The following is a 14,515-nucleotide window of genomic DNA, read 5'->3' as shown; positions in this document are numbered from 1 at the left end:
AAAAAATAATTTTCCAACCTTTTTCCAAATTCATGGAAACGGAAAATATGCATTTCATTGTTCCAGACCCACCATGCATCTGCTTTTGCATTCATAGCCTGGATTATATGTGCCATATATATGCTGTCTCATGCGTTGCCGTTTGCCAGACGGCTGGGAAGTTATAAAAGAATACCTGAATATTCTGGGTATAAAGTGCACACCTAAAATTCATACTCATAAAAGAGAATGTCTCGATGTTTGGTCGGATATCGTATAGCACGCAAGCAGTTCTTTGCATATTCTATTACAGGTATACAAATCTTCCAAGGTAAGAGAACTGCTTTCAGATTTAGAAACAAAGAAAAAAATTTGTTTATTTTTAATAAAAAATGATCGAAACGGGTTTATATATTTAGGTAACACAACTAAATTATGTGTTAGACCTTTTGAAGTTGACTGGAATCTTAGATTGGTTTGTTACAATTATCTTTTAACTGGCATGGAAAAATGGCAAACATACTTCCATGTGCCTGGGCGAACACAGACACACGCACACACAGACACAAACATAAAGTATATATAATTTCAATGATAGGGTGGCTACTTGGAAATCTTAGATTGATAATGAATAATATTGCTAAGGCCAGCTAGGACACTTTATTTTGCAATCTTTCGAGTAAAAAGCATCATCATGAGGCTGAAACTATTGACAGGTCATAAAAATTGTTAAAAAATATGTTTTGTTAATAATTTTAGCACGAGAATGAGGTTATTTACCTCAAAAGCTTGGGAAATAAAACGTTCTACGTGGCCTTAACAATATTATTTATTATCAAGGCATATATATATATATATATATATATATATATATATATATATATATATATATATATATATATATATATATATATATACATATGTATATGTATACATGTGAGTTGGGAAAATGAATTGTTTGTATTTCGAATATCCATTTGTCTTAAGCACTAATGGTTTAGAGAGTATAAAGAAGCTATATAAGAGCATAAATTAAGGAATTTGTAGGTGGAAGTTCATTAGGGGATATGAGGTTCATTGCTTCGGCTTGCTCACAACAGAATGTAATTGGGAAATAAAGATCATTTGATTATGTCAGAAAAAAGCAACACCTTTATAGTACATGCATTTTGCCTTGCCAAAAATGTCTAAAAACAAATTCAGCGACATGTCCAGTAACAAGAGATCTGTGCTGTTGATACAATTCAACGGCGCGCTGGCCATTAACCTTCGGCCAGAATGGATCAAGTACCAACTTGTGATGGAACTGAATTCCCTGGACAGAAGTTACTGAAGGCTATGCAATTACTCTTTTTGGCCAAAGGCGTTCCTCCCTGATCCGTTCACGTCTCGTTAATTTGCAACTCGGCGAGCGGCAGCGTCGTGAGCTTGTTTTACTATTCCAGCACAGTTCAGCCTTTGGGAAAGGAGCTGACGCGATCAGGGGGCTGAGATGAAAACTTTTGGCTTTCCATTGCCAATTTGGGGAATGGAAAGGAAGAGCAGCCAAGGGAATAATCTACAGTACAAAAGCACGGGAGAAAAAAGTGACTTGAAATCTATTCATTTGGAATCTACACTATTATGTGCTGTATAGGTCTACTTTGTTCATATTGAATTGGAAGGTAATTAGGAATAATAATTTGATAACTTCAGTCACTAATTTTGATTATCCATTCGGATTTGCTATCTAATGAATTCTGCATGTAATGGAAGAACATGATATGTATTACAATAAAAAAAAAACACTCAATGTGGGACATATATTAACGGCTTTCTGTTTGAAAACTGGCCCAGTTTTTTAGAATCTCGGATCTGCAAGTGCACTTACGATATACTGACATTACTTTTAATATAACAGAATGATAGCACTACATACCGATGGAAAATTCAAAAGTATAAAGCTTAGTTTTAGTTTTGCCTAAAAAAAACCTTGTCCTCATAATAGCTAAATTTATTCATGAGGTATGACTTTATTTTCTAATCTCCTCACAACTCTTGATAATTTGCGTGATAATCGCCAGTATAAGGCAACTGAATAACCGCATACTTTGAAATCTGATTTTGAATAAATAATTAGAAGGACCTTAGCTTATGGGTTCATTATATACCAAAAAATATTTGCTGTTGATATACTTAGTACTAACTGACAAAACAAAGTTCATCATAGGAATATAAGCGAATTTTACATTCCAAAGATAAAATCAGTCTTTGTATTTTTCCAGCACACTGGCAGACAGCAGGGTTTGAGTGCATATACATGGGACAAATAACCCGTGCATTGCATACAAGGAAAGTGAAGGTCAGCTGTCAGCACTGGAATGCATACTACTTCGCCAAAAGAACCAGGTGAGGGAGAGAGATTGACGAAATGTTATACAACATTTTTCTTCTTTCTCCCATTACAAATTTAACGTAGGAAAATAACAATGATATCCAAGGTATGCAATACATTTGCAATACGTAAGCAAGCAGGCAGAGCCTTATATGACATCTCTCAGTTTCAATGCTTTTCTCGTTTTCATTTTATTTTATTGAGTTCACTGGAGAGGATTTTCTCTTACATTCTAATAAAAAAAGTCTTTTCGGTTTAGTTGGCCGAACCACAAACATAAATTTTTTTAGAAGAATCTGATCGAGATCCCATTTTCAGTGCAAAATAAAAAAATAAAAAAACGATCAATATTGACGTCCAAAGGTTTTCTTTGACATGTTTTAAAAAAATGTTTTCCAATTCTACTGTAGAGCCGAATTCTTTTCAGCGTCCCTATAAATATCGTTCTCTCTCTCCAGGTTCATCAAAAACATTGGACTTTTTCAAATCCCTGAATTTGGATCACGACCAGAACACACAAGTTCTAGGTCATCGCTGTTATGTGTAGCCAACAGATTTTATTGTATAATTGTGATGAAACATTCAGCGCATCTGAATTTGGAAACTCGCTGGAAGTCTGTCATCACTTTTTGAAGAAATGGATGTCATTTCAAGCTTTTTGAACATCCGTGTTCTTTCTCTTTCTCCGTGATTAAATATGTTTTATTATGTAAATTTCGGTATCAGCAATCCATCTATTGCAAAGGGAATTCAACATCTTTAAAGTTCCCTGAATAGCGAATGATATATATTATTTGTAATAATAACGTGAAATATTATTTGCATGACAATTGTCTTTTCTCTTCCATGGGTTCCACATATAATTACTGGTGCAATACGTTAAATTCTAGATGATACAAATGATGTTGTTCTGAAACATTTTTGACATAGTGATTTGTTTAGGTATATACCTTTTTCTTTAGTGCATAGCAAAAATGGGAAATGATATGAAACCATGCTGAGATTTTGTGCTATATATTTTCCATTATCTTAAGCAGCAAGTTGCAAGGATTTGCAAAAGAGAATAAACGGGATAAGGTTCAACGAAAATTTAATAAAACCTTACACGGTAAATTTCAATCAATAGACAAGTAAATGATGTTCAGTTTTAAACCATTACTCCAACAGAAGTAATGAAAAGTAATCTCGTCTTTCATTGTTATACGATTCCGTTCCATTGTCTCTTATCGTTGTTATTAAATTGAGGGGAAGAACGAGTATTAACGTGAAAAGGGACTGAATGAATGCTGGTGGTTTCTAAACATTCACTTTACTAAGGGGGAAATGAAACCACTGATAACAGATTCTCCTCTCTCTCTCTCTCTCTCTCTCTCTCTCTCTCTCTCAGTTTGTGCACATCTGTTAGTGTGTTTGTGTGTGTGTATGTGTGTACTACTTTGTCTTTCATTTTATTGTGAACATAATTTTAACTCCTGTTGATCTACATTTTATGAAAATATTTTAATGATTTTTGGTTTTGTGTGTAATTTTGGAAGTTTTTTATACAGCCCTTCGTCCAACTTAACCATGAGATTCCTTTTCCATCAAATCAACATCTTCAGTCTTGAACAAAGGTATTGATATTTCTATCACATTATTACGCACTGTTTATGTTCTACATCTGATGTTATTTAAGTCCCATTATTTGTATCATGGCTTTTGAAAAATCTTGATCTTAAAAGAAAACGCAATGTAATTGACCCCGTCTTGCTTATGAAATACGAGATTCATTTTATCAAGTTTGCATAACCTATTTGAAAGTGTTGATTTGTATGAGAAAATTTTTGTGCAAAAAATCTATCGTAAATAAACTACCTAGTATACGAAGTCGACGGGTTTAGTTGGTTCGATACTGGTTTAAGAAATACATCAATCCGTTAATCGACGGTAAAAAATTAACTTTAAATGCATATCCGTTCAGAGAAAATAAATAGGAAATGTCACAGAATTCTGCAAAAGCAGAATTCCACCAACAACAATATCATCACTAACAAAAGAATCCTCTAGCTACTCCAGCACAGGAGAAATAAGATTAGTGGAATCAGATACGTTACTACAGATACCTTAAAAGCATAGCTGGTCTACAGTACCCTTGTTTATAGTTTTCCCCATTTCCGGACACACCAGCAGTGACTGAACGTATTTAATTCTCCTCCCCAATAAGTGAAGTATGTATTGTAAGCAGGAAATCTCGCCTGAAAATTGATGATAAAGACCCAAGCCTCTTTGGATATATATCTTTATCATCTATTTCCTGGAGAGGCTACCTGCTTAAAATGGACACTTCACTTTTTTTTTGGGTGGGGGGGTGGGGGGTTAGTGAGTAAAATCATAAATATGGGTACAGTAGGCCCGCTATTATTCAAAACTGTATGCAGTAATTCCACTATTTCTATTGTGACTGTGGGTGACTGAACAGTGTTAGTCAGTCTGTCAAATAACAGGTCAGCAATCCAAGTCCACACAGAAGAAGTTTGTCTTCATCATCGATTTCCAGGAAAGATTGCTTCCTCGCAAACAGTTAATTCTAATTCTCAGTATGTTTCAACAGAATAGTAAAATGATGGATTGAAACGAAATTCAGTTTTACGTGGCTGAATTAAAAAAAAAAAAATTACTACATTTGCCATCTGCACTGGAAATATTTTTACAACTTTCTTACCCACGCGTCACCTCTCTCACATATTTCTTCCTTAGTTTTTCGTAAATGTGCCTAATAATTCATCTCTAGACATCACTGGGGGTATAATTAGCTAGTGTGTAACTTAAAAATTGAGATGACAGAGGCACAATAATACCATAGTGTTAATATTGGTCTCCTTTAGTATTGCATTTGCATTTTCTTAATATTCCTCAGGTGAAAAATCCCAGCCGTGTTTAGTCTTCTCTTTTCGTGAAGACCATTAAAATTCTCTGAGCCACATAAGTTGTCTTGAGACTTTGTTAGAGGAAACAAATCTGCGGAGAAAAAAAGTTTATCAATGCAGCTATTTACTGATCTCCGTTTTACCTTACATTCTCCGTTTTTAAGAAATTTAATTTTGTTTTTAAATGGGCTTTCCTGAAACAATCTACAACTTTCAATTCCAATCACAAAAATAATTTCGTATAAATTGTTTCCAAAATTGGATGTCAATAATATTGAAAACAGATTTCCATGAAACATTTTTGTATTTTTTAGCCGTAAAAGTTTGCTGTATATGTTGTAGCATTCAGTGAAAAATAGTAAAGCGAGTTCTATGAAAGGCCGGTGTTTTAGTTTGGAAGTAAAAGGGAAAAAGTTGTTTGTGGCATGCAGGGGCCTGGGCAAAACATATGTTGGAACTGATAGAATTTTGACATGATGGAAGTGAAGTGTAAATATTCAATGTAAATAAAGGAGTGAACACTGGGACTTGTTGGGATGAATTTTGTAAAATAGTGTTTGTGGAGCAAGAAGGAATGAAATGGTGCGAAATACAGAGGCAAGAGGACGTGGCAGGTCATAAGTGAAAAGAAGGATTAGTACTTTGTGGATGCTTGGTCACATGGAGAGAATGGGAGAGGATGAGTTGGTGAGAAGGATGTCTCGTGGAATTAGTAAGAATAAGGAGAGGAGGAAGACCAGGAAAATACATACGTATTGATATAGACCATGTAGGTGTGGAATAGCGCTGTTAGTGATATGTATGTCTGTGTATGTGTGTGTATGTATATATATATATATATATATATATATATATATATATATATATATATATATATATATATATATAGATATATAGGTAATCTTAAGCGTCTATGTAGGGAGAGAGAGAGAGAGAGAGAGAGAGAGAGAGAGAGAGAGAGAGAGAGAGAGAGAGAGAGAGAGAAAGGAATTTTATTGCAACAATAAAATCATGACATGATTCTGATTTTTGTTTTTAGTGCTATTACTTGCTCTGATGAGATGACTGGATATTCTCACAGTTGCATGTTGTGACTTTGCCTCTAATCGCATTGTGTTCAGCTGCCAATTATTGCTTTAATCTTTTTATATTCAGTAGTATGTGAATATTTTTTAGGTTTAATCTGATATTGTCTAAATTGGTCAAGACAAAAAAATTTGACAATTTAGTTTTTAATAATCAATATCAGAGATTAATAAATCTGCCTTATGTGTCTATGGCAACAAGATCAATTTACACGAGACGACCGAACAAAAACTCAGCCTTTGGCCCACCAGTGCGGTTGAGCTTGGTTCTTGGCATGCAGCAAGACGCAGCTGAGTGCAAATCATTATATTTCGGTCATCCTCTCTCTATCATGGTACGTAAAGAGAAAATATTTTCACCTCGATTTAGTGAGCTTTTTTCATTTCTACGTTATCTTGAAAATTTTACGCACCATAGCAGGATCCAAAGGTGCCATTGCTCAGAATCACTTTATACAGAATTTTCTACGTATAACCTCTCTCTCTCTCTCTCTCTCTCTCTCTCTCTCTCTCTCTCTCTCTCTCTCTCTCTATATATATATATATATATATATATATATATATATATATATATATATATGTGTGTGTGTGTGTGTGTATATATGATCAAAATCACTTTTGTACGTCTCTTATTTTTCACCTGTAGTAATGTATGATATATATATATATATATATATATATATATATATATATATATATATATATATATAGATAGATATATATATATATATATAGATACATAGATAGAAAGAACAGAAACAACAATATATATATATATATATATATATATATATATATATATATATATATATATATATATATCTTGTGTTTCGTTCTATCTATGAACAAACCAGAAAAGAAAAATACAAGGAGTTTGGTTCTCACCAAGTGACCTGACAAAATGACAAATATTTATTCAAAGTTCATGCATACAATATATTTGCAATACTAGACATTGTACATTAGTTATAATTCTACTTGTAGATCAGGGTTCTCACAATCATTAATTTCATATCTGTTTTCTCTCGCTCTAAGTGGAGTAATTATGCCACTATTTGTCGCAGCCGGTTCTTCCCAGGTGCCACATTTATGTGCCATAGCCTGCCCTAATTATTTTTTAGGGTTTGAGTTCTCTTTGGGATTCCACGTAAGCTCACTTTTATGTCCACGTTTGTTTGATTTAATTATATCTAATGCTTCACAGGTATAGTGCGTGTACATGTGACCGTAGTAGCATACACCTACAGGACTAAATTTTGTTTTGTTTTTTGTTTTGGAGAAATTGAGAAAATGCATTCTTTTTATTTCTTGTGCTGAATATCTTTTTTCTTCTTCTTCTTCTTCGATATTTCACTGTATTCTAAAACACGCTTTTAATTCATTTTGTTTCCTCTCCCTCCCTTCCCTTCACATTTTCTTTCATTCTTTTCGCAGCATTTTTCCCAGCTCTCCTTGGCCACCCTTTACCAATTTTGTAACTTTCTCTTTGGCTTTGCCTTGTCAAAACTCTGCCCTTTGCGATACAACATGTTATTTTACTCGCAGGGTCGCCACGAATTTTTCCTTTCCCAACTGGTGCTGTGCCTGCTGCTGCTGCTGCTGCTGACCTCGGCTGCAGCTCGCTCTCCTCACAGGCCAGCTGGACCGTGCGACGCCTGGTGCGGAAATCCCCCGTTTCTTTTGTGTTGCGACAGTAGGTGCATTACGGCTTTCAGTCTCTCCTGGTTATGCTCTATCTGCTCGGACTGTAATTATTATGGGTTTAATTAGCCATCATTTCCGGACGACGAGTATCATTATTTTTGTAGCTTTGTACTGAATGTACAGTGTGTGTATATATATATATATATATATATATATATATATATATATATATATATATATATATATATATATATATATGACTGTGAAATATTTTCTGTTAAAACAGAATTCCACCAAACATAAGGAGCCCATAAAAACGCCAAAATGTGGAAAATAAAGGCTATATTTCAGACACCAAACTGTCTCTCTCCTCAGGCAAATAGTGAATGAGAAAAAGTTACAGAAAAGTGGTATTAATACCAGAAGGTCCACATGTCAGCCATTACGTCACTCCAGTTGACAATTTTTCTTTAATCTTCTTAATCGCTGGTTGGAGGAAGATGTTATCTATAATAATATCTGAATCCCAGGCACTTCTTACAAGATTCATTGTATTTCTTTGTTTAATCAAGGCTGATTCCACCATCTGGCTTTTGAACCGACAATTGCTGCTATAAATTATGTGAGACATATTCCAGTTTATTCTGTGATTATGGTTATTTATGTGGTTAAAAATAGCTGAGCTCCGTTGTCTGTACCTAACTGAACGTTTATGCTGTATTAATCTCTGGGGGAGTGATTTGCTGTAAAGCCGATATAAGATTGGTCACAATCGAGGCAAGGGGTTTCGTAAACTCCTGTGTCTTTGGGGACTGGTTTTTGTTGCACGTTAATCAGGGATTTGGCTAATGTATTTGGGTAGGTAAAAGCAAAAGGGTTAGAGTTTCCAAGTGTCTGTGTAAACGTTTTAATCCTGTCTAGGCATGGGATTTTTATTTTATTGTTGGGGTCTCTCTGGTCTTGTTTTGGGGGCGACGGTAGAAAATAAGTGTTTGCTTTGTGGATCACTTTCTCAGATAAGGGTCAGAGTACTTTAAAGATGACAGCTGCTTACGGATTAGTTTAATTCCCTTTCCCAGGAAATCTGGGTAGCAAATCCATAAGGCTCTTAGGAAAAATTGCTGCTACACCAATCTTGATAAAGATGTAATGATAGCTATAAAAATGGATGTATGACAGAGCATAATCACAGAATAAACTGGAATATGCCTCGTATAACTGATAGCAGCAATTGTCGGTTCAAAAGCCAGATGGTGGAATCAGCCTTGATTAAACAAAGAAATACAATGAATCTTTCAAGAAGTGCCTGGGATTCAGATATTACGGATAAAACCTTCCTCCAACCAGCGATTAAGAAGATTAAAGAGAAATTGTCAACTGGAGTGAAGTAACAACTGACCTATGGACCTTCTGGTATAAATACTGCTTTTCTATAAATTTTCTCATTTACTATTTGCACAGTTTGGTGTCTGAAATATAGCCTTTACTTTCCACATCTTGGCATTTTTATGGGCTCCTTATATCTGATATATATATATATATATATATATATATATATATATATATATATATATATATATATATATATATATATATATATATATATATATATATATATATATATATATATATATATATATATATATATATATATGTAGAATCTACAGGTCACTTTTTATCAGATACATATGTAATTGCAATAGCCACAATACCCTCTTAACTTCTCGAACTCTTCACGTTTTCTTGGATACGCTTGTCACTGCAAAGCCTTAAGATCCCAGTGCAAGAAATATGAAGAAATTATGACGTCCAGTAGTTGGAAATGAACCCGTGTTACCATTATCACAATGATGTCACGTTGCCGACCTGACCATCGTGACATCGTTGTGATTACGGTAATGCGGGTTCGTTTCCGCTACCGGACATCATAATTTCTTCATATATCTTGAACTTGGATCTGAAGGCTTTGTAGTGACAAGCGTATCCAAAAAGCGCGAAGAATTCGGAAAGTTAAGAGGGCATTGTGTTGTGTTGGCTATTACATTACATTATATATATATATATATATATATATATATATATATATATATATATATATATATATATATATATATATATATATATATATATATATATATATATATACATGTATGTATATTATATAGATATACATATATATATATATACATGTATATATATATATATATACATATATATATATATATATATATATATGATATATATATATATATATATATATATATATATATATATATATCATCACACGAACATGTTTATATATTACGACGTACATCATCACATTTAATGAACATGTAAATCTGATATTTTCTCAATTATGTTTTTCTTTCTTGTTGTAACAGATAGGTGTCCTGTCGACATCCATGCAGCAAACGGCTGTGTTAAAATTGATAGGCGGCAAGATAGAAATTCACCGTCTAACCCGCAGGTAATATCATCAAGGACGTAATATGTCCACTAATAGTAATATGAAAAGATCTTTATGTGATGATTCATTTTAACTTGTAACCAGTTTGACAATGATTTGTTTCAATTGATAGTGTACATAAGGGCACACATACATACATACATACATACATACACACACACATATATATAAATATATATATATATATATATATATATATATATATATATATATATATATATATATATAATGTGCATATATATATATATATATATATATATATATATATATATATATATATATATATATATATATTAATTTTATCACTTACACACTTATCTGTGCATTAATGCACTTACTGACAGGACCTCATTGAAACTGGATGGTATCTAGTGGAGATATTTATTCAATAAAAGTTACAAGCCTTCCAGGGCTGACAGCCTTCATTGTCAAGTACTTATAGGTGTGTGGAGGAGTGGATTCAAGCCCTTATACATGCGATTATTCTCCGTTTCCTGTGTAGCCCCGCCCTCGTGACTTTGGCCTTGCTCTGCCGGCGATTATTTCCAAGTGTGGATTTTCTTTGGTTTCTTGTGTTTTTGCGTTTCTTTTCTATTGTAGAGTATATGATTTTTCTTGATAGGCTGCCTTCAAATCTATTTCCAGTGTTGCCTGCCATTACATTGTTCGTGCATGTTATGAAGGCATTCTCTACAATCAGTCTGGTCATTTTGTTTGTGTTCCTGTGTAAAAAAAAATTAATATTTTTCCAGTCCATTATGTGGTCTTTTTCCACACAGTGCTTGGCGATTGCCGATGTCTGATTATAGTGCTTTATGTTTTGTAAATGTTGTTTGCCTCGTTCTTTGCAAAATTTGCCGCCTTCACCAAAGTAACGCTCTACAGTCTAGACATGCTTCCCCCTCTGCAAACTTTTTTTTTCTATTTTATTCCTAATGATGTTTCTGTAACTGCCTATCAATCTGGAATTATCCAGCTTCCAGTTGATGGGTGTAACTGTGTTGTTGTCCGGGACGATAATTATTTTCTTCCCTTTCAAATGTTCCATTTCTCTCCCTTCCCTCTCCGCAAAATAGTTTTTACTTTCCTTAGTGTTGCCCATTCCCGCTAATACTTAGGGTATCCTAATCTCCCTAAAACTCTCCCTCAGGTATTCCAGCTCTTCATCCAAGAATTGGGGACTGCAAATCCTATAAGCCCTAGTGGCCAACCCCTGTCATTACTCCCATTTTAATGTCTCTCCTATGACTGGAGAACATATATGTATATATGAATTGGTGTGCGTCTTCTTCCTATTTACCTTAAATTTTAAACTTTCCCCTTTTCCTCTTCACCAGTACGTCAAAGAGAGGGATTTCTCCCTCCTTCTCTTGTTCACAGATTTGTTCATTTAGTTTATTTATGTTCTCTAGGAACTTGTGTAGTTCTTCCCTTTCTCCCTTATAAATAATCAAGATGTCATCCACGTATCTTAGCCATTTGATGATGTTTAGGTTCCTTTTTTTTAATTTACCCAAGTCTTCCGTTTCAAACCATTCCATAAAAATGTTAGCCAAGATCGGCGAAAGACTCGAACCCATAGCCACGACATTTTTTGGGGTGTAATGGTTTTTGCCCGACTTAAACACATTGACGCTGAGGGCCGCTGACAACAGTTTTGTCCTTCATATTCTTTTTTATTACTTCCATCGTCTTCTTGACTGGTACGTTGGTAAACATAGAAGTTACATTTAAACTTGCAAATTTACAATCTTTTACGTTAATTTTGGATAATTCATCTATAAGGTTCATGTTATGCTTTACATGCCATTCAGATACTAACCCATCCATTTTCCGATTCTTGGATGAAGAGCTGGAATACCTGAGGGAGAGTTTTAGGAGATTATGATACCCTAAGTATTGGTAGGAACAGGAACACATTGAGGCAAGAAAAAACTATTCTGGGGAGAGGACAGGAAAGGGATAGAAAAGAAACATTTGAAAGGGAAGAAAACAATTACAGTCCCGGACAACATCACTATTACAACCATCAATAGGAAGCTAGATAATTTCAAATTGATGGGCAGTTACAAAAAACACAATTAGGAATAAAATAGAAACGAAAAGTTGGTAGAGGGGGAAGAGGTAAGAGAGGGGTTATACATGGCAGTGTCTAGACTGTGAAGAGCATTACTTCCGCGAAAGCGGCAAACCTTGCAAAGGAGGAGGCAAACAACATTTACAAAATATAAGGCACTATAATCAGACGCTGGCAGTCGCCAAGCACTGTTGGGAAAAAGACCACAAAATAGACTGGAAAAATATGAATTTTTTGTACAGGAACACAAGCAAAACGACCAGACTGATTGTAGAGAATGCCTTCATAACATGCGCAAACAATATAATGGCAAGCAACATTGAGAATGGATTTGAGGACAGCCGATCAAGAAAAATCATACACTCTACAATAGGAAAGAAACGCAAAAACACAAGAAACCACAGAAAATCCACACTTGGAAAGAGTTGCGGGCAGAGAAAGGCCAAGATCACGAGGGCAGGGCTAAACAGGAGACGGAGGCTAATCCCAAAGTATAAGGGATTTTCATCCACTCCCCCACACACCTATAAATACAGTTGGACCACGTGTCCGATCATTCGACGGATCTTGACAATGAAGACAGTTAGTCTTGGAAAGTTTGTAACTTTTTTTAATAAAAATATCTCCATTAGATACCATCCAGTTTCAATGAGGTCCTGTCAGTAATATATATATATATATATATATATATATATATATATATATATATATATATATATATATATATATATATATATATATATATATGTCTATATATATGTGTGAGTGTGTGAGTGTGTGTGTGTGTGTATGTGTATATGTGTGCATGTGTGTGTAAGTGATCTAAGAACTGATGTCAAAGCTTCCTCTTTCTTCTGCAGAGATGCAGGCACAACATTGAGTGTACTGGTAACGCTCTTTGTTGTTGGGACAGCTGCGCTGGTTTCAGTAAATGTTTAAACGACGTCTCTTACTCCATAGAAAGTCTCCAGTAACTAAGCAGTTTTATTTCCCCGACTGGCGGATTATCCCAGAACAAGAGTTTGCAGCGATTTCTCACCAGGATCATATTGCCGTTTTTTTTCAAAGTAATTGTTGATATGTCATTTTCTTGCTGATTTACAGTTTTGCTTATATTCCAACATTTATCTCTATTTTCCCTTGTGGTGTCTAAGCATTCCCGTTTACTTTCACAAACTAATAACACATTGAAGTAAAACTTTGATAATGTAAAGAACACTACCAAATGTTACAATTGTGAAAAAACCTGGCCAAGAGTTGTCAGTAATACTGCAACAAATCCAATAAATCAAATAGCACAAATAAACTAGGAAATATAGTTCTTTTGCTTTCCTACTATAAAAAAAAAAAAAAAACACGCGGTCATAAATATTTTGGAACTCAACCCTCCCATCTATTTGCTGTTTTCATCGGTCCCTGTGCAGAAATGGTCATCCAAGTTGATGTTTCGAATCGGATTCGGAATTAAAGAAAAAATATCGTCTCCCGAGTTGTTGCAGATTCCGTCATTGTTTTTTTACTGAGGGACCTTTGAGATACTGTATCCATTTTAATGGCATAGGCTAAATGTTTTCAGAAAAATCCACACAGATTTTGAAGTGGTTTGTTCACTCACGCAAAGAAACAGAGTAACTGAACTACTGGAAAGTTCGAGTTGTATTAACCAAATAGGTTGGAAGCCAACCAATCAGCGGTTTTTGTTGGCTCGGCAAGTAATGTTTATTTTCTGCTGGGGTCGGCTTTGCAACAATACGGAAGGAGCTTTGGAAATTTTGGTCCTCGAGACTCTTTTATTATGCATGCAAATTCCAAGCAATCAGCTTCGAATTTGGCGAATTTACTCCGGGTAGAAGTTCGCAGAAGCATAGGAATGAGAAAGAAAAGGACAATAAATCTCGTTCCTGCAATTATTGCAGGAACAATAACAATATGTCATCACAGAAAGCAGCAAATGAGGAGTTTAATAATAGCAATTTCATGACC

General features: G+C 34.5%; 1 protein-coding gene across 1 annotated transcript; it reads left to right on the top strand.

Moving 5' to 3' along the window:
- The first annotated feature begins 6,589 nt into the window (after positions 1-6,589).
- LOC136829129 (uncharacterized) lies at positions 6,590-14,035 on the top strand. The gene is made up of 4 exons (XM_067087469.1): positions 6,590-6,679; positions 7,890-8,037; positions 10,370-10,455; positions 13,393-14,035. The coding sequence occupies exons 1-4, from the start codon at positions 6,620-6,622 to the stop codon at positions 13,504-13,506; spliced, it is 408 nt and encodes a 135-aa protein (XP_066943570.1). The 5' UTR covers positions 6,590-6,619; the 3' UTR covers positions 13,507-14,035.
- The last annotated feature ends 480 nt before the right edge of the window (positions 14,036-14,515 follow it).

Source organism: Macrobrachium rosenbergii, chromosome 44 (genome assembly GCF_040412425.1).
Source record: "Macrobrachium rosenbergii isolate ZJJX-2024 chromosome 44, ASM4041242v1, whole genome shotgun sequence".
Classification (NCBI taxonomy): domain Eukaryota; kingdom Metazoa; phylum Arthropoda; class Malacostraca; order Decapoda; family Palaemonidae; genus Macrobrachium; species Macrobrachium rosenbergii.
Note: the sequence above shows the minus strand (reverse complement) of the source record. Positions and strands in the feature narration are given on the sequence as shown.

What these genes read in the sequence shown, in the direction of transcription:
- LOC136829129 (XM_067087469.1), top strand. Translation starts at nt 6,620, where the DNA reads ATGCAGCAAGACGCAGCTGAGTGCAAATCATTATATTTCGGTCATCCT. An exon ending in GTTTCTTTTGTGTTGCGACA is followed by an intron (nt 8,038 to 10,369) that starts GTAGGTGCATTA and finishes TTGTTGTAACAG; the next exon opens with ATAGGTGTCCTGTCGACATC. An exon ending in ATTCACCGTCTAACCCGCAG is followed by an intron (nt 10,456 to 13,392) that starts GTAATATCATCA and finishes TTTCTTCTGCAG; the next exon opens with AGATGCAGGCACAACATTGA.